The following is a 20,916-nucleotide window of genomic DNA, read 5'->3' on the forward strand; positions in this document are numbered from 1 at the left end:
TCAATGTTAATCGCTGTAGCGAAGTGGGGTATTAACAATAAATACATTATTTTATGTAAAGTGCGTTCTCGTGTTCGTTTCCTTCCACGCAGGCACGCGTCCTCCACTTCGGCGTCCGTATTCTTCGATAGAAATCGAACTAGTCTCGCGATCACAGTCCAAAGGGGGCTACATTCAGAGTTTAGGACGCGAGCTTTCCTTCTCCGAGCAAAGAAGCTCTGCCCTCCTTTTTTCCAGGGTCGTTCGACGTGCAACTAGGGAAAGAGTGGCTCGTAAAGAGAGGCTGCAACGGCCAGCATCTGCGATGCGCAATTAACGAAAGGGTTTCATCGGCCCCCAGCCGCCCTATCTCGCCTCTTACGCGACAGCACAGAGCACAGCCGCGCCGCTGCTCGTTGACAAGTCGTTTGATTTATAACGAGCTTTTATTTTTTAATCCCCGCGCTCAACCGTCACGCGGCGTTCCGTTTGGTGAATTTATCGCCAGAAGTCGTTTCTTCGGCCACTGAAACTTGCTCGACAACGAACGACGCTATCGAGGACGAAGAAGGCGCACTTCACGGCTCATTGTCAACTCAGGAATTAATTTGAAAGTGATGATTTTTATACAATTTACCGCAAAAAGGTCCAGTAAAATAAAAAGTTTAATCTGAAATTATTATTATAAAATTATCGGAGGGTACAGAGAGCATCGCGAAAGTTAGCAGCGCGACACGGATCGCGTTCAGCTCAAGATTTGGGACTCGATGGTACTTAACCCTCGGGATGGGTTACGAAATGACTTTATGGCAGATCAGAGGCTCGCTTTAGATTGCATAGGGGGTCCCGAGTTAGGCTTGGTGTACGAGTCGGTAGCGACGTGTCCAAGGATCGTTTCCAACGTACGACAACGAGGAGCTCGACCCTCGAGGATTCCGCCAATGGAATCCTGATTACGTGTAACGTCATCGGTAATCCATCGTTGCGCATTTTGAATTTTAGGGGCGGTGAAAGGTTTTAAAGAAGATGGTTGCTAATTCAGCCCTGTCTTTGCAACGATAAATATTTATAATTGGCGAACGTATTTACAACACGACCACGCCTTAAATTATGCGAAGTAGTCGAAATTCGACAACTACCCCTACCAAGTTCGAGCTACACCTCTCTTCCTTCAGGACTCTGAGGGTATTTCGACTAGGAATGAAAATAATCGATGGAAGATGAGGGCAGAATGTCGAAAGTGCAAACTCAGTGGGTTCCAGAGGTGGACGTTAAAGGAGCGTGTCTGGGTAGTCGACGGGGTTCTTTCGGCCGTTCCACGAGGCAATTTCGCGCGAGGATCGGTGGACGCGCGCGCGCGCCAGACGGCAGCCCGGGTTTGAGCACCTCTTTGTAATTTTACGTTGCCGTGGGGTGGCTAAAGCTGACGCAGTGGGGTAGGTGGTCGTGGTATGCCCAGTAGCCAATTCCCGGCTCTGGCCTCGACTCGCCGGGTCCATTCATCGCCGAGCACTACGTGACCGGTTTACCAATCCAGCTCTTCCTACACCAACACCGACGCCCCTATCCTGTCTCTCTTTACCTTTCGCCCCGGCATTGCGGGCCCTATACCTTCCCGTGTACGTGTATCTCTGCCAAACAACCCCCGGAGTCGTATCGACCCGCCACCGACTCTCCACCCCTCTCGATACCGAAATTCTCTCGTCAACGATTTTCCAAAGGTTCGATTCGAACGATTCAGCTGGAAGGCCGTCGAGTCCTCCAGCGAAGGACTCGTTCGGCCAAGTTCCGAACATTTCGGACAGGCACGCGTAGGTATAGCTGGACCGGTTGGAAAGCATCCTCGAGAGTTGTCATGCCTCTCTACTCCATCTCGCTACGGTCCAGACCACTCCCTCCGAAGATGATTTCCAACTCTGCAAACTATACCTTCGACGGTTCCTCTTCGAAACGCATCGAAAGGGTCGGCGCGGCGACCATTTCCGGCCACGGCGAGGAGCAATCCGCCCACGTGGACCGGGTCGAAATGTTTCTGTGGACCGGGCGTCCCCTCGCAGGAGGAACGTCGCGCGTCAGAGAGGAAGGAGGGCCCAGACTCGATCAGGCTGAGTTTCCGCGCGATGATGACATGTTAATGTATGGATGCGTAGTACATAAGAGCGTGTCTGGAAGGAAGAAGGAGGGGGTGGCAGCGGAGGGTACAGTGGTGGCAAGCACGAGCCAAAGGAGGGCCCCTTTCCTGCTGGATGGCTCGCTTTCGGTTCAAAACGAACGGGTCCTCGGTCCCGACGTCCCGAGTCATTGTCGCCCTGCCTTCTTCATCTGCATACAATGCAGGAGACATCCGCGGCTTGAACCGTCCGCCCCTCTGACCCCCTTCGTCTCAGCCGCCTTGCGGGCCGACGTATCATCGGGATATCGTTAATACGGCCGCCCATTGAAATTACCGAACCTGGGGGAGCCCTGGCGAGAGGCGAGCGGAAGGAACGCGCGCAGCACGTGTCGAGGCCCTGCGGTTTGGCTTTCGAATTCTTTCGCGTCGAGGTTCTTGCGAGTCGTCTCTCTGCCCGTTGCTGCCTATCGTCCCGATCCACGGTTAAGAGACGACGATTCGTTTTAGCTTCGTCCTTCCTCGCGAAGGACGCAAAAAGACGACCGTCGCCGTGGAACGACACCGTTCGAGGAAAGCGGAGGCTGAGGACAGATTTCGTCCCTTGGATTCGGTGAAGTTCGGACCTCCACTGGACGTGGAAGCTTTGAACGATCGGTCTTTCGTTTGTCAGGAAGATAGTATTATTGCATAGTATTCAGAAACCACGGTTGAAATACATAATATCGTCGCTGCACCAACTGTTTAGGAGTTTCCTGCGCGGATCCGAACAAAGGAGGCACGATCGATTAAGAGAAGGAGGTCGAGCTCGTAACTGTTAGTCGCGCTGCTCCCTTTCGAGCGGAATTGCGGCAACAGTTGCGGTTTATGAAATTAAATCGACCTCCTGACGCGTCCCATGGTGTTCTCCTGCCACGCGGGAGAGTATGGAGCTTACGAAGGTTCCGCGAAAAATGTGCTCATCCGACGACTGTTAGGTTTATCAGCTATCTTCCACTGGTTGGGTTCTTCCTGCCATCTCTGTCTAATCAACTGTCTCGCGATCTACGGTCGGTAGCATAAACACGAGGCCTAATCCGCGAGCTGAGAGGGTGCTCCGCCGCTGTCATAACAGCTTTAGCGCTTTGCTCGAAATTAAGCAGCGCGCGGCAGTTTTTCAAGCACGCGTCCAGAGGGGGGAGTCCCCGTTGCCATAGTCTGCGGGGAGTGGCAGAAGGGAAACGATTTATTCTCGGGGGCGAGCGTGAAACGACGCTCGACCACTCTCTATAATATCCAACACGAGGCCAGCCACCTTTATCTTTACTATTAACCCCCGCGAACTAATTAAATTAAATGATCCATGGTCCCTCGATCATCCGGCTCGTAAGTGCCTATTTATTCCGACACCCTACGATTCGAAGCATGTCTGCCGTTGTCTACGCTCGCGCGACGTCCCTTCGAATTCCTCGAGTCTCCGTCGAATGAATCGACGATAAGTATGATCGGAGAACGGTACAATCATGCTCGATTGTTCTTTCCCAACTTAACATTCTTTTCGCCCCTAACAGGCTATACGTTTGTTTAAACTCGGTACGACGTTCGCATACCTCATTCGCTCTTCGAGGATCCGATACCGAAATATCTATCGATGAATCCTTCGTTCTTCGTCTTCTTGCGTCATTTCCGAGGTGTTTTGGAATAGCGAAGCCTTTCCGTTGGTAATTATCCGTCGTCCGAGGGTCTCCGAGGCCAGAGAAGGGAATCGTTTTCCGAAAGAAGGGTTTCGCAGCAGCTGGGTCGAGATTGTTCGCGGATATATGTATACGTCTGAGGTATTCGAAGGTACGGGGGCCCCTTTTCAGGGCCGATCTAGCCGCCTCGAGTGGCAGTAGCGAGAAAGACCTAGGGGGGTGGCATCGAGGGCCCCGCGAACCTCGCTCGCACGTGTTAGATAGGAGGGTCGAGGAGCTCCCGAGGGAGCCACGTACCATTTTGCATAAATCGCGAGACACCCCGTCGCAGCGGAACCTCGGGGAGATTCTGGAATAGCTCGAATCTACTAGAGGGACGGAAGTGCCGGAGCTCCGTCGAATCCATTCGATATATCTCACCCCCTTTTCCGTGAAACACGCGGCATTATTCGGAATTTTCTTCCATGATGTCGAGGTATTTGAGAATCATCTTCGCCAACGTCGAAACGGTAGAGAAAGGCAACTTCAAGTTCAAATTTTAAAAATCACGAGTTAAGGAGCTTGGCATATTTAGATGATTCTAAAAGTTTTGATCCATCGTTTGATGTTTGTTGGCTATAAGTGTCGAATCGTCGGGGGGGCGTAGGGGGGGGAGGGATTTTTCAGTGTTCGAGGACGGCGAGAACCAGCGGAGGTCGAGAAAGTTTTGGACAGAGGCTCGAACGCCTCTCGGGGACCAGCCGCGAAAACGGGAACATTAACTACACCCAGAGCTGTCGTTTCGTTTCATTTCAGGCCGTAGACGTGATCCATCCCCCTCGTCGCGCACGTGGGGGGCCTTACATCCCCCGTGCGGCAGTCCGCTGCCAAGTTACCGCTCTGGCTATAAAACGATACTGCTCCGTTACCGCGAGAGAAAGCATATTGCGGTTATTGTTGAATTACATCGACCCGCAAGCGAGGGTGGTTCTCGGGGCTGTCGACCGTTTCAGTGTTACTCTTCATGGCGACGTGTCCACTCTACAGTTTTACTCGCCATGGTCGCTATCTATGTTACTATGCACCGAGTCGTTGCATCCGTGACTCCTATGAGACTTCGAGGTTGTACTTTTTCAGAAATGATCCGCGGCGGCCATTATCGGCGACGGACATTCAGCTTGGCGATCTGGCCGATCGATCGATCGCGATTGACCACCAGATAAGGCTTGTCCCGTGGAACCGGTAACACCGCGCGGCATCCTTAGACGTACTTTGGGTAAAACGGTAAGCGGACAGCTGCGACCGGTTGCATCACTTTCGCAGCGGATTTAAATCGAGGCTTAAACCTTGGCTTACCGTCGATACGTCGCTCGGCTCGACGGGAAAGTCAGGCTCGGTTTAAATATCGAGAACACGCTTCCCTCGACCCGAACGCCTTCGTTCGGCGCCTCGGAACGTTGGTAATTTGGTTCCTGATTGCCTGGAGACGACTGATAATTACACGAATTAATTTGAGTAGCAGAAGTATAAGTGGCACGAACTTTGAGGACAACCTAATACAACTATCGATACAACGAGCAAGACTCCCGTCGAATTGGGGACATCGTCGACGAAAAACACCCCCTTGGAGCGTCTCTTCTGGAGTAGGAAGAGATATATCGGTCGAGGTCACTCGAATCGGCCGCAAAAGCGGTCGTTCTTTCCGAGTTCTTTGCCAGCTGCGCGAGAGGATCGGGCGTAAAAAGGTGTCCGGTTTGGCAACGCGGTCGCCCATTCACCGTTAACCCTCGAGATAGGTTTGCGGGTTAGAGAGCGAGTACGAGATCACGAGTAAAGGAGTCCGGAGACTCTTCGAGAGGAAAGAAAGGGAGAGAGTGGGACACGGAGGGGAGAATGTCGGAGGCGAGACTCGTTATTCCCTAAAACCGATGACCCTGGTCGAACACGAACGTACGATGATACCTGTACGCGGATAGATCCCCCTCCCGTCCGCGTCTTCTCTCCTGATATGGTCGCTCGTATCGGTGCGTTCGGTTACCAAACTGGACATAAATTAATCCCGTCAAATGTCCTCGTTCGTTAGCCAGCCTGGGACCCGACCGAGTCCCCGTGCCCCCTCCGCGCTGCTAAGCAAGGTTAATCTTAACTTATAGGTATGAGGCTTGCGTAAGCCTGTCTTGTCCTGCCGTTCATCCGATCGCCGCCTCTCTTTCGTCTTTCCTGCTTCTCTCTTTTTACTGCGATCGTAGGATGAGAGCGACCACGTTTCGTCTACCTGTCTTTCAGGCTGCAGTTCGATTCCGATCGAGCAACGGTATGATGGACGATCAAAGACGACGCTCGTAAGCCCTCTGTGCGACGCGCCACGTAGGGTGAGACCGACCAAATTTCGCCTACCCGTTCTCCAGGATGCAGCTCGGTTCAAACCGAGCAACGACTCGTGCAACCTGCTTTATGATAAACCTGATCGAAATATTAGAGAGGAACCTTTCGTTCCGTCATCGATCGGCGGTTTCTACGAACGACACGGCCAGCCGAAAGCAAGCGACAGACGGAGCTTTCAACGAAAGTTGACGACTCGTTTGGCTGGTAATACGCGTTGCTCACGAACCGATGCAATGTCCGAGAATAGATTACTTTTCTATCGAGACGTCAGCCGATCGAACGATTTAATCGGGAGGCCAAGGAGCGCGCATTTGTCCGGCGTATCGGGGCGCAGCTGTCCGGATAACGGTAAGCGTTGTATAGGCGAAGTCGTGCTTCTGTTCGTGGCGCGCGCTTAAATTTAGATCGTTTATAAATCGCGTGCCGATAGCTCGGGTACCTCGGGATCGCTAAGTCCATACTGTAGCTACTATCAAACATATCTACAGCCCCTGAGGGTAATTATCTGAGTTCTTTCGCCACTTTCACCGAATGCTGTAGCGCTCCAAGCATTCGAGATTCTACCTGACCGAGATCGTAAAAATGTGGAAGAGGTCTCCTCAACTGACCAACTCCTCTAGCTCGATTCTTTCACTTGCCTCGGTATTTTAGGCAATGTTTCCGCTTCGGGCCATTTCGCCTGTATCGAGGTCCGCGGAGGATCGTTGCAGTAAACGATGAAAAAATCCGCGAGCGACTCAACGATAGCCCGGGCCCCGATGAAAAATCTGTTTTAAATCGTCCGTCTAATTGCGATTTGACGAGCTTGTCTGCCTCTGGCCCGAAGACTCCCGTGCCAGATGCGATTCGGTCGCGCGTTGCTCTGAGGCCCGTCAACGGTATGATCGATGATCGGCTGGCCGCGCGGGAGCAGGTTACCAAATTTTACGGAGAACCTTAACGAGAGTCCGACTCTTCCTGTCCTCGAACATCGCTGGAGGTGTAGGTCGCTCTAAAAAGAAAGTCAAACTATCGCGAGGAAGTCGTTATCGTTTTTGTTCTCGCTAGCTCGATTTATTCGATAGCTCAAGCAAACCCTTTTCCTTTTCTCATTCTCGGTGTGCGCGCGACGTCCCTTAGAATCAGGCTTTGTCCACGAGACGGTGGGAGAGAATGGCAGCAGGAGCAAGGGATAGCGAGAGGGGGAGAGAAAGAGACGGGTGGTCGTTAAAGTCGCTAGTCCGATTTATTTATCGCGAGAAGAAAGGAGGCTTAGCGGGGATCGGTTCGAAGGTTGGTTCATTGAGCGTCCGGTGTCTGGATCAGCGAGTGATTGATAGTGATTTGGCAGATAGCGATCGGAGAACGCGTAGAGGTGTGCACCTGACGGTGCGCGCGCGAGACGGAAAGAAGAAAAGGACGGGCATGAATCGGCGACGATCGGTCGGGGATGAGGAAGAAGGCCAGGAGAGGAAAGCCGAAGGTGGTTGCTTCTGCGGGCCACAGAAACCCGTGGAACCTATTATCCGAGGCGGGCAACCGGCTATCGGTGGGCAGCATCTCACCGTGTGGGTGTCCGAATACCCTTAAGACCCCATAAGTCGAGTGCCACCCTACCGAGAAAACCGCCCCCGCGGACTGCTCGCTAGACACCTCCTTAGACACCCTTTCAATTTCCTATATGCCCCGATAATCATCTACTCGACCGGATCTCACCGCGGGGGTGGCCATCTCCCTTTTTCTTTCTACCTTTCTTCCCTTCCGATTGCTTGTCCCCGTTGACGTCGACGTCGACCTATCCCCGACACTTTCCTCGGGGGTATCGAGGACATCTTGGCTGGACGTAATTGGAAGTATCGCGATCGAGACTCCCGATAGCTGGGACGAGAATATTAGAGGCTGCTTCGAATGTAATCGCGCGTTTAGACACCACAGTGCGTCTAAAAAGAGCGAAACCAATGGGAGAAATTCGATGACGAAATCGATCAAATCCAAAATTCCTCGCAACAGCACACCCCTTCAATTCCGGATGGATCGAAAGAAGCCGCGACGAGGCATTGTTTCCGTCGCGACTGTCGCGTAATCTATAGCTCTTAAATTTTCTAAAGTGCTCAATCACCCTGCGTATTTTTATGCAAACACCGTCTCACGAGGATCCCCCAGTCCTCGCAGGCTTCACAATAAAGCCGTGACGTATGAATCTACCGACGACATAAACTCCGCGCGCATATTATTAGCCGCTATTTCAGAAGACTTACGCCAGGGCCCCCTTTTACCTCGCCCGAGACCTTTGCGTCGGCCCACGGGCTCGATACTGTTTCGGGGCTCGATCGAAAAACCTTTTCTCCCCCTTTTCGACCATGACGCGATTTCATCCTCGTGGAATAACGGCGAAACGTCGGGAGGAAAAAGAATTGTTTGCCTCAGAGGCACGGATATGTATATTCGTTTAATGGGACTTTTCATTGAGGAACTCAACAATTATTTCCAAAAGTGAGGCCATAATGAAAATAAATTTGGAGAGGTTTTGGAGAGGCCCATGAGGAGAACCCAAAAGTCCCTTCGATTTTGAAGGAGCCCCGAGCTCGGACCGTCGATGTATAAATGGGCCTCGCGCGGGTCCCGAGTCCGCGGTTGATATATTGCCAAGAAAACGCACACGGGGTTTCCGTAGGCGTGTCGCGGTCCCCGCGCGATCCGGAGTGCAACGGGCGGACATGAAAACGCACGGCGTGTAAACTGTCCAATAAGTAAGGGACCGAACACGAGGGCCCCGGCTCGCAGGGCCCTCCGTTTCTTCTTGTAGTTTGCGCCGTGCGCTGCTGCTGCCTGCGTTTCATAACATACGGCACACGTATCGAGCCGGGAGGGCCCGAGGGACGCCACCGCCGCTATAAAGAATATCCGAGAGACCGAGAATAAAAGCGGTTTGACTTATTTGAACCACTGCGACGGACGGAGAAAGAAACGGAGACGGACGCTAATACACGGCGGGAGTAAGATAGAGAGGGAGAAGGGAGTGAGGGGTGCTGGGTCCTGGGCCCAACCGGCCGCGAGACCTCGCAGCGACAGGGACCAACAGCCGCAGAAGCGGTGGCCGAATACTGCTATATTGCTCGACCTTTGCGATCCGAGCACGCGTGCCCACACACGTCGGCTCGCGGTATCGGGCCGCAAACTTGGGCCTGATGATTCCCCGTACAGATTCAGAGCGCACCTTCGACCCTGATTCTGCAAAATCGTGTTATCAACGTAGACTGCCACCGATCGTTTAGCTTCCGAGGATTGGGTTAACCCTCGAATTGCTTCTAGGTGCGGTTGGGGACGAATCCTGATCGAAGTGGGTCGCGGCGTTTTTAGCCTCCAGGCTTCAGAATCCTCTCCATTGTCAACGAAGAGAACCAGCGCTGGAGATAATTGAAAGATAAATCGGATCGCGTTCGGAAGCCTCGTTCTATAATAAACCTTGTCACACCTAGAGAGCCCACGAGTCAAATTTTTCAGCTCAGTCATAAGCTGAGGTAGAGAGGGTCGTTTACCTTTCAGATGCCTTATATGCGTTGCGTATTTTTGACGTAGACGGAACAATGGTGTATTCATCGGCAAAGGAATATCTACTATTTTAGACGTGACAGTATCGATTCGTTTAACAGTTTCTAATTACTCGACAGTTTACTATTTCGTTGGAACTATCGGTTAAATGCCAACAGCGTTACCTCTAAAACGGACCCCGCGAGTAACGATGCCATATGTAAATAATCCGATACGGTACGGTTACACTTTAAATGCTAAGTGCGTTAAACGATAGCTTCTACAAAAGCATGTGACGAGTGTTACAGTGGACAACTTTGTCTCCTCGTTTGAACGTCATAGGAATCGCGTCAGGTGATCCACAAACCGTGTAACCGGAATGCAATTTATCGATGATCGCGATTAGACGACTAGCGTTAACCAAACGTGGTACAATCTTCCACAGAAGACCTACGAAACGACTGTATAAATCCTTTCGAACAGGATGGCTGCAATGAGCTCCACATGCTAGGATGCACGTTGTAGACAATCTTATATGGTGCACTGCCTTATATGATAAGAGCGTTAAACGACAGTTTCTACAGAGGCACGTGACAGCGTTACCGTGGACAACTTTGTACGCGCAAAAGTAAGACAATTTACCGATGTTAACTATCTCAACGACGAACAAACTTGGTGCAATCTTCGTGACAACAATTGCTCCGATCGGTCAGGCCACGCCATCTACAGCACCACCGCGATGAATACTTGAAAAACTACAAATACTGTACGTCTCCAACTCGGTGTACCCTTTAACCGCGTGTACCCTACTCAACCACAAAGCCAGCGTCTTGTACGTCAACAGCGGAGCCGCGCGCGTGGATGGCTGCGATGAAAGGAGCCGGGCCACTAAGTGACGGTAATTATCGTGAAAACAGTGATTTTTCGCAGCATCGCGCAAGGCTATTTTTAGAGGCCGACTCACGACAACCGAGACTCCGTTAAGAGGCGACGTTTACGCGCGACTCCGACACCGATTCACGCACACTGGGTCGACATGCTGGACCGCGAGGACTTCCTAGTCTGGAAAAATGATCGTCGTCGTCCTCGAAGTAGTCCTTCCCTGAAAGTATCGTGTCCCGACTAGCTTTCTCCACTCTACCGCGTTTAGATCTCGCGTTATCGATACCATTACAACGTGTCATTCCGTCCGTCGTTAAGGAGTTGCGCAACATCTGCTTGGAACCTGTCAAGCGGTGCTCTGGCGTCGTCGTAACGTCCAGCCAGCTTTTAAATCGTCTTGCAAATGCGGAAAGTCGGGCTGCAATGGCTAGCGCTGCTCGCCGAGGACATTCGCTGTTATTTACTTCCAGTCGCCGAGTACTTCTGTTGGAGATCCGCAGTCTTCGAGGCGAGTTACCCGGGGTAGATCGCTTTCCAGTGCAGAGGGTTGGCCGAGGAGCTTTTGGACATCTGCTGTACGGCCACTCGGAGCAGGATTGCTTGCCGAACAGTAATTTTCAAATCCTAAACATCGATAAACTGTCTTCCTTTAGATGTTTAAGTAGGAGACGCTGTTGTCCACTGCAGCACTGTCGCATGTTTTTTAACCGACTTCGAAAAGGAGGAGGTTACTCAATGCGACATGTATATTTTTTTTTGTAAAGCAAAATTGATTTGTTTAATGAGCTGTAGCACTTACAGCGTCGAGTAGCGATATATCCTCCTTGGCACTCAAAGGGTTAATATCTTTCAAATATTCCTCGATCCTCGAAACAATGGCGATAGGCTACGAGCATACAAATGTTTCAAGTGGCTCCAAAAGTAAAAATACCTGAAGGCGATAATTTTCTGTTCGCAGGGTATTCCGTCGGAGTCCAAGGGATAAGGAGAACCATGTCCCGTTTCCTGGCCAGCTGTCGGAAGCGAGGACCCACGCGTCGAAGAAGAGGCGCTTAAGACGAAGGAGCGAGAGGTCGAGGATGAAAGAGCGAAGCGGCCAGCACAGCGGATCCTTTCAGAAGCGGGAATGTTTATCTACGTAATATTTGCTCACGCGGCCGAGAGGCGTGCGCGCCGTCTGGTGAAATTTGTTTAATTTCGCCCGAGTGTTAATTTTATATAATTTTTACCGCAAACCTCGCGCAACTGCATCGCGTACGGAGCACCGCGAGCGCGATTTCGCAGCCCGTTTAGAGGATCCCTGTGTTTTTCAACTCTCGCGACCGACCGTGTCTTTGGCAACGTTTACTCCACAGTCTCGCCAAGTTCAAGATATTGTAAAACGTGTGTGTAAAGCTATTTCTTGGAAATATACTTGCAATCATACCCCTACATTGAGTTTCAATGACGAACCCCGTGTCTCGTAGTAAACTTATCCTATTCGATTCTGCCCGCAAGGCAAAATTGAGACATTCTCTGCATCGCGTCAAGAGGAAGGGTTCAACCTGGCAGCTCGCGTCAGACTCGCCGGTGTTTGCAACATTACTCCCACTTGGAGTTCCAACGATAAGTACCCGATGTAACCCAGATTTATCCCAGACCTATAGGCCGTGTAAAGTTGTTTCTTCGAGATATAATTGCAACGCGACTCCCACCTCGAGTTTCGACGATAAACAACTGACTAGCTCGAGAGAGCCAACGCTAGATCGTTGAAAACATCGACGCACCGACTTTTAAAGAGATAGCCTCGGACCGTGAGTCCCTGGCGGCCGTGTTCTCGGTCCGAAAGCCTACCGGAATGTCCTTTCCAGTCGCGTTATCTGAAAGCGTTTCATGCCCCGTCAAGCAGGAGAACGACGTCACGCCTCGGTCCGTCACCGCGTGAAAATCGAGTCCACCTTCGAGCGCGAGCTCTGGTGGCAGCGCCAGCGCCTCGAGGTCGTCGGGATTCGAGTCGTCTCGTTCCAATCGGAAGAAGTCGCTACGACGGTCATAAAATTGCTCGCGATAGGTCCGATTAGGTTAAAAAATCCGTATTTGCTGCGTTGAACCTAGCGGTGACCGAGAGTCACCTCTCGAGTGCAAATGGTTCATTTCTAGAGAGGTAAGGAAACTGGAAGTACAACGATGCAATGATTCGCAATACGATGATAGTCTGATCGCTACCCTCGAAGATCGAGGAAGGTAAGTTGAACGAACATCGAATTTTGTCGTCAACCGAGGATCCATCCCAGCTTATCGTACCTCGGAAATTTATGAATATTGCCAAGCGATTCACCGGTTATTTATCGAGAAAGTTATCGCGCGGTACATTACGCGTCGATACTGATCTACGCTTCGCGTGGGTGGCTTCCCGCGTTGCGACGTCGAATAAAGTTTGCCTCCGCGGATGGGAGATCGCCGTACGCCGCGACGGCGTTCGTCGAAGCTGGCACGCTTCGATTAATTTCGTCTATTAGCGTGCAATCGCCAGAACGATAATGGCAACTGGCAAACAGGAACAACCGCGTAACCAGCGTTCCAATAATTTCATTAAAATTGACAACGGACAACTCCGGGTCTTCGAGGTATGATTTTTCTTTTTTCTTTTTTGCCCCCCTCGCGAACCAATCGTGGCAAATTCAATTTCCTCCCCGCGTGGATCGTCGCAGTCGGGATATCGCAGCTGGTCGCTCGTAATTGATTCCGTTTAATAAACCGGACTTTAGTTTCGATATCGGGAAACAACGCAGCGATTTCGTTGAAATGCATCACTGGACGAACGGAGGAAGGCTTACGGAGGTAAGTAGACCGCCGTGCGATCCATTTCGCTGTCTTTTTTTTTTTTTTTTTTTTTTTTTTTAAATAACGAACACGTCATCGTGTAATCCCGCTCCGGCTTATTGAAACCACGCGCGCAACGGGGTTTCGATTACAATAGTTTTTGGAACGCCAGAGATATCTATGCGTGGGATACAGATGGGCGACATTTTTTTTTTTCGAATAACAGACTAGGTTATCCCGTTCAATTTACAAGAAAATTGACGTTTTACAGGTTCCTATTGTCCTCGGCTATTACAACACATTCCATTTATGACACGAAGGAACTTTACAAATTGCAAACATATTTCACACTCTCGACTATTTCCATCGTCGTTGATTGTTATTTATTCGCAAATTATTCGCGCGTTGCGTATTTTAAAGATGTTTAGTACAGAAAATTAACCAGTGCCATTAAGAAAATGTGAAGTAAATTTGAAGATACTCGGAGCTGTACACGGAACTGCATTATACCATGTACAATCGCATACATAAATTACTTTTATCGTCCAATTCGCAGCTGATACTTTCGTAACATTAATGGCGAGTAGACGATGGCCATGAAATACATACAGAACTCTAGAAACTTCGAGTACATTTTGCTTTCATATTTATTGCGTTCATTAGCATTAATTGCGATGTATCTCCACAATGTTCGATTCCGCAGGAAAAAAAGATACGAACTCGACGGTTTAGTTTTCTTTTCTTTATGAGAGAAAGAAGTTTAGAAAATACGGGAGTCTCCGTTATTTCGAAACGAGCATCGAGCAGTATAGCAGAGCCTGAATGATGCCGGGAAGAGGAGAGATGCGAGGAAGGTACGTTTCGGGCCTCAGGCCCTGAGCTGCGCGCGACGATCGCCGTCTGACCCACACGCGCGAGAATTCCAGCTAGCTGACCCAACTGCGCGTTTAGGCGTCGCACCCACACGGCCACCTTCACCCAGCTGAAGGTACACGTGCGTCCTACGCGCGACACCGACCACGAGATTTCTGCTTTTCGCGTACATAACGGCTCGCGCAGGAATTTCTCACGAGACTACATCGCGCGGGGCCCACTAATTTGGAATGTTAAAAATAGGCGCTTTTTCTAAAACTTTGCGATCGTAGATGTTTCGAGAAGAGGCGTTACTTCCGTCAGAATAGTTAAAAAAGTATCAATGCACTTATTGTTTGAATAATTTTGACAGCTGGCGTATATTTTTTGAAGTTTTCTTCGAAAGAGTTGAGCAGCGAAATGGATTAACACTGCCCCAAAAGTGGGTCAATCGGATTGTTCGGTATGACAAAACTTTAGGTTGCTCGGTTGATACAGGTCGCCGACGAACGCCCCCGTTGGTGCATTCTATTAAAACGATAGGAAAATGATAAAGCCGGTGATTAATGGCGGCGCGCGGAAGGTGAAGGATTAATGGGGGACTGCGGCCGCGGCTACCAGATCGGCGGACGGTATATAATGCTAATGCGAATTGACCGGTGAATGCGAAAGCCCGTTACACACTGTTGCACGGAACGGAGCTGGTAACTTCATTAACCGTGACAAAACGAGACGCGCGGTTTCATAGAAGAATGCGAGTTGACGTCTTACTGAACTTCCAATGCGCGAAGCGAAACCCGAGCCGTGCCGCGCAGCGCCACGCCACGACGACGTCCAGCCACGCGTAATATATGCGCGTGTTTGTCATTACGCGCGCTTAATAAATTTGCCCGCTCGCGATGCGATTTATGCGTCTTCGAACGAAAATTAATTCGCGCTCCGCCGCAGGGTGATGCGTCATTTTCGTAATTCAACTCGACGCCGTAGACTCGTCCTACGGGCCCCGCGGAAATCCTCTGCGGTTTCCCACACTTTTCTCATTCTCGTCTCGATTCCGCTCTGATTTTCGGTCGAAAAATTCCGAATCCTCGAGATTCCTCTATCATGGAGAGAAAGAGAGAAGAAAGGACGGTTCGTATGCGCGTCTTGCATTAGCATACAGGCTCGTTCGGCACGGGCTGTTTCATAGGTGGTTAGTCGGCACGCGACCGTGAGAGGTCCGGGCGTAACGAGTCGAACCCGCCAGAGGAGGGATTTCGAGCACGCAGTGTTTTTTGTTGGCCTCTAAACAAAAGCTACGGGACCGAAGGATCGATGAAGGAAACGGAGACGCGTGTCGCTCGCCATGGCGCGGTGGAAACCACGCGGAGACGAAAAGGTGGAAATGAGAGGAGGAGACGACCGACTCTGCGCGACAGCCTTAGAGGTTTTAATGTTATGCGGGATTCCCTCACCCCGTGAACGAGACGAGAGGGAGACAGAGGGGAGAGAAGGTCCGGGCCCCGGGAGTCTCTCCTGCTCGTAGGAAGCCGTTAACCCACTTGTTCGTCGTATACTAATGAGGATGAAAATGAGATGACTGCGTTTATTTTAATTTCATCAGGTGCAAAGGACGTCAGCCGTGCGCCGCGGTTGTGCACCTGCCCACGGCTCGTGCCGATGGACCGAGGTGGTCCGCCGCGAACTTTCCACCTTGGCGACTTTGGCTTTCCCTTTTCGTTTGATCGTCCTTCAAAGGTCGAAAAAAGTCATCTGTCTCGTAAAATGCAGGGAACCTCTACCCTTCGCGCACCTGGATGGCCACGAGTTGAACGAAGCGCCAAAGAAGGTTAGGAACTTGGACAACAAAGTTTGCGCTGCGACATGCGTGAAAAACTATTTATACGGAACGTACAGTCGAAAATGATAAAGTGCCTTTGCTTCACACTTAACCAACCGGATTCGTAAGCAACATAATTATATGCGAGTGGAACGTTTAGTTACACAAGGCTAATGAACAACGTAGTCAGCATAGTCAAATACCGAGATGTCCAGTAGCGAAGGAGGTTCCTATGACCGCGTGTACACTAAAGGACGAATGTACGCGGGACAGATCAAAGTAGGCGAGCTATACGATGGGGTTTAGGTCAGATTTTCTGCGCTCCGATCAACATTTCCTATTCCCACGCGATTGTTTCTTCTTCAAGGCTGACTCTAGCAACTGGAATCTCGACAGATATTCTTAGAAACCATTCCTATGCGCGCCACTTCACTAGCAACCGGTAGCATAGTCTACGTCATCCACTCGGCTTTGTCAATACTTTATTCCAAACACTTGTCATTCACGCTGGGCTGTGATCCATCTAGGAAAGACACGTCAAACATGTGGCATATCGGATCGACATTTTTATTCGCTTTATCTTTTTTGTATAGAACGTAGCAACATGTACCCGATCGAGTATTCGAAGACGTACGGTCATTCCAGGTTCTCTTCGCCGACATCAACGGAATGGAATCGCCCAAAGATCGATCCCGCAATCCGTCGAAACGTATACGTTAAGCTTCCAGCCGAGAATCAAGAGGAAAAAAAAACGGTCGATGGAAAAGCTCTTGGCAATCGTCTCTCGGCGGTTACTTCTTTGCTTAACAATGGGTGCCACTGCTACCTATATTCCGTTACGCTTTCGCCGTGATTGGTCCCGAAGCATCGACTGTCGAGGATCCACCACGGCTGGAGATAGACGAGCGAACTCTTTACGTATGCACGATTGTCTCCCAGAGGGAGAGATCGAGGAGGAGAGCGAAAAGAACGAGCGCAAGGGCGCGGAAGGGGGTGCACGGTAAGAGGAAGGACGACAGGAAGGAAAGGGTTTCTCGGCATCCATCCTCACGGTTCAACGACGATGCCTCCGAGACGGCCATCTATCTCAGGGGTGTGATCTTTCTGCCCCCTCCCCGCAATCCCCGTGGAACGGACGTACGCGGGGGTCACAATGGTTTGCATACACTTTCCCATAGGGATGACACCGTGCGGATGTATACCTGGACCTTTAAACGCCGCCCGAAGAGAGAAAAGGGACACGTAACGTATGGAGATCTATGCAAAATCGCGCGGTACCTGAGCAAGGTTGTATCCCGTCCGATACCACGGGGTCACCCTTTCCACGGTGTTTATTGTTCCAGATCGACGGGAGAAGGGTTGCGCGCTAGCCCGTACCCTCTCCGCCCCTACACCCCTTTTCCCGCAGAGGCCTGCCGTCGCCTTCTTCCTGGCTGTTCTCTCCCGACGGAGCCACCCTTGAATTTTAAATTATGCAACGACCCGGCCACTGCACACTGCGCAAGGGAGCGACGAAGAGACACCGAGAGGGACGCGGTGCAGGCTCAACCAGGTATATTCAAATGGGCATATTACCTGGGCTCTTCCTATTCAAACAGCCCGAGCTACCTCGTACCCCCCCCCCCCTCCCCACTCCCGATCATCGGAGATTTATAATAAAAGCAACCAGCGTCGATGCCACCACCAACGAAGACTGTGGGAAAGATTCTCTCACGGTGTGTCTCTCCGCTTCCGCTTCTTCCGACCGTGAGCTGTTTTGCCTATCGGACGCGAGGATCCTCGTCAGAGGGGGGAGCAGCCACGACGCCGAGGACACGCGGCTCGGGACCGATGCGTTTGCATCTTCTCGAACGATCCGTGGTCGAAGGGTTCGATCTGGTCTCTCACGGAAAACCGTTGCCAATCGTCGTTGATTCGAGACTTTCCAACGGACATTCTTCGATAGAACCGCGGATTCTGGCTATCCGGCGAATTCGTTACGTTCCAACCGATCTGGGACAGCTGGGGGTAGTTTGTTCGCTCGCAAGCCTTTCTATTCGTATGGCAGGCCTGCGGTTCCAAGTCTGAGAGCTGAGATTTCGCGCGTAGCGTTGGCTTTGCTCGGGAGCTGACGTTATTTTCGTAAAGCAAAATTGATTTTTTCAACGAGTTATAGCACTTACAGCTTCGAACAGCGATATATTGTTTGTTTTGAAAGTGTATGGATATCGTTCCTTGGTACTCAAAGGGTTAAGAGCAGAATCGGAGAAGTCTGCAGCACGTGGCAATGTTTTTCTCGCGCGGTAATCAGACGCGTCTGGTCCTACGGTGGGTTAAGGTCATCCCCCTTGTCGCGGAATCGGGAATTAATGCAACGCATCGCTCCGAGACTGGCTACCTAAAGCCAGGCGTAATATGCAAATGTCTGGAGACCGGCTCGCGCCTCGACGAAACGAGGAAGAGAATGGAAGATATCTCCGGCCCCCCCCCCCCCCCTCACACACACACACCTTCCACCTTTCCTTCGCTCGCCCTTTCTATCTCGACGGCGGCGTCGCCTTCCGCTTGGCGTTCTTTCTCATCTCGCGAGAGCGTTGGGACCGGCATCCCAACCGCGGCGAACGGGAAGAAAAAGAAGGAACGAGTCGATATACGCAACCTCTATAATTCGTTCTTACTCGTACACGCGTTCCCGTCCTCTCATTTTTTCGACTTTTTTCCCGCCCTACCCGGTATATCTCCGTCGTGCGCGCACCGACTCTTCCGACAGATAAATAATTCATCGAGGCTGCATGCTTTATGACGATTATGCTAATCCACGTGAACCTGTTACCACCGTTTACCCAAGCGCATGCAGCCTGAATGGACGATGCAGGAATTGTGCGCGCCGGCCGATCCTTCGCACGCGTCCCGTGAAACGTCCAGCATGAGACACGGGCTCAGGGCCAGGGATGCACCCAGATGCACCGGTATCGTGTTCCTCGAGGTCGCATTATCCAGTTTTTTTCCATATTAGCACGCATCTTTTACACGCGGTCCATTTATTAGCATTCGTCAAACATCTCCTGACACGTTTGACCCGGTAGGCTCGTGCGCGTCCTCAAGAGCTCGTCATCGCTGGTTCTTTTAGCTCTTGCACTGTAGTATGCTAAAATTGGCAATCCAAACTTTAGGCACACACTCCAGCTACACATTTTAGCTGCATGCTTTAGCTACGCCTAGGTACACACGAGTGTAAAAATGTTAGCAAACATGTGTCTAGTAATAGTTTGCAAGAAAGAATCTTATTTCGCGACAGTGCGTGTTGCGAAGTGTCTTCCGTCCATTTCGATGCATACCTCGACACGGTTCCACGTGGAGGTTTGCACATGCTCAAGAATTCTAGGTTTTTCCGTTATTGCTCGACGAGTTAAAAGAGGACGGTTGAGATAACTGCCTCACAATACATGCTTTGTAACTTGAAAACTATTGAATCCTAGAAAGTTGCCAGCGTTCTTTCGCTAATTTCGACGAGTACGATGAGCATTCTCGAGTGTGTGCGGAGCTTAACGAGAAAACGCGTCGGGACAAGCGTCGAAATAGGCGGGAAACACTTGGAACATAGATCGGTGGACGATGAGTCTGTCCAGCGATAAGCTAGCGAACACTTCGGGAAATAAAAAGGGCCCTTGTTACCCTTTTCGACGGTTCGTATTATCCATCGAGAGGGGCCTAGTGGAAGCGAGGTGGACAGGTGCTCGACGAGAGGGTCCGTTCTCGAAATGTGGGAAACCGATGACTCCTCCCTCTCTCTATGGGTCCCCTTCCTCGTCACCTAGGGTCTTTTTCTCTGTCCTTGGCACAATGACCCCGTCGAGATTCCTTTTTTCGTTCCATTAACGTTGCATCACTCCACGGTCCGAGTTTCGGCCGATATTTATCGCGCGCGATGGAGAAAACCTGTCAGCTTATCGTCAACGACACGGGGCCACGTTGTCACCCGGTACATTAAGACCGTTTGGCCGGCAATTCGCTTGATTTACACGCAGAAGCGAGCCGCGCACGCCGGAGAAGAGAACAGATTTTCGGACACGCGCTGTTAAGTAGTACGCGTTCCACTTCGTCGAGCGTTTCCGTGGCTGTCGGCAGGCACCTGGCTACTATCGTAACGAGATCCGCAGCCTAACCGATAGACCGCGATTTACGAGTCGTCTGGAAGCTGTTACTCAATGCTTTCGAGCGACGCCGTCCACCGAAGTGATAACTCAACCGCTGGTTTTCTTTTCTTTTTTCATTTTCTCGTGAATTTTGTTTGGACTACGGGAACACGGTTTCTCGCAACCTGCATTTTTACGAGTCGAGTCGTTTATGATAGGCCTTTCAGCAACGGATCAGCCCCTGTCCCTCGTTTTTACGTTAGAATGTAACGGATTGATTTACTCGGACAAATTGGCCGCGCTGTTCGTGGCTCGCGACGTGTTAACGATCCACTTTACATACAAAGTAAGAACTCGCCAAGTCTACTATGTCTGAAACATGTCCGATCGGTCGGACAGCCGTTCCACCCTCGTTAGGAAGGAATCGAGCACCTCGCTCCAGCGACACGTCAATCCTCCCTCGTCCACCGTACCTGTATCGCTTCATCGAACGGGCACCGTCGATAAACCTCGTAACGAAGTATCCAGGGGAGTAGCAGTTTTCGTTTTACTGACTAACCAGTGCCGAGGATTACCTCGATTCTCGGTTTAGAATCGGCGTCGTAAAGCAGACCCTTCCTCCCTCTCCGTACGCGCGACGAAACGTTCCCCAAGGCGTGGGAGGATAGTCGATTTTCTCGAGTCGAGCAGACCCAGGAAATCGAACCGCGGCGTCGAGGCCGGCGCTGGGTCTCTTATCGCCGTTCCAGCTTCCTCTGCTCGACCGTTATTAGCGTTGCCAGTTATCCAGGACTATCTAATAAATTGTTG

At 51.1% G+C, this 20,916-nt stretch overlaps 1 protein-coding gene across 1 annotated transcript in view; it reads left to right on the forward strand.

Annotated features, from left to right (window-relative positions):
- The window catches only part of LOC128877126 (uncharacterized), a 36,352-nt gene extending 24,412 nt beyond the window's left edge, over positions 1-11,940 (forward strand). Inside the window, exon 5 of the mRNA XM_054124155.1 lies at positions 11,477-11,940. Coding sequence (XP_053980130.1) covers positions 11,477-11,503 — 27 coding nt within the window. The 3' untranslated portion in view covers positions 11,504-11,940. The remainder of the gene's footprint in view (positions 1-11,476) is intronic.
- The last annotated feature ends 8,976 nt before the right edge of the window (positions 11,941-20,916 follow it).

This window comes from Hylaeus volcanicus, chromosome 5 (genome assembly GCF_026283585.1).
Source record: "Hylaeus volcanicus isolate JK05 chromosome 5, UHH_iyHylVolc1.0_haploid, whole genome shotgun sequence".
NCBI lineage: Eukaryota > Metazoa > Arthropoda > Insecta > Hymenoptera > Colletidae > Hylaeus > Hylaeus volcanicus.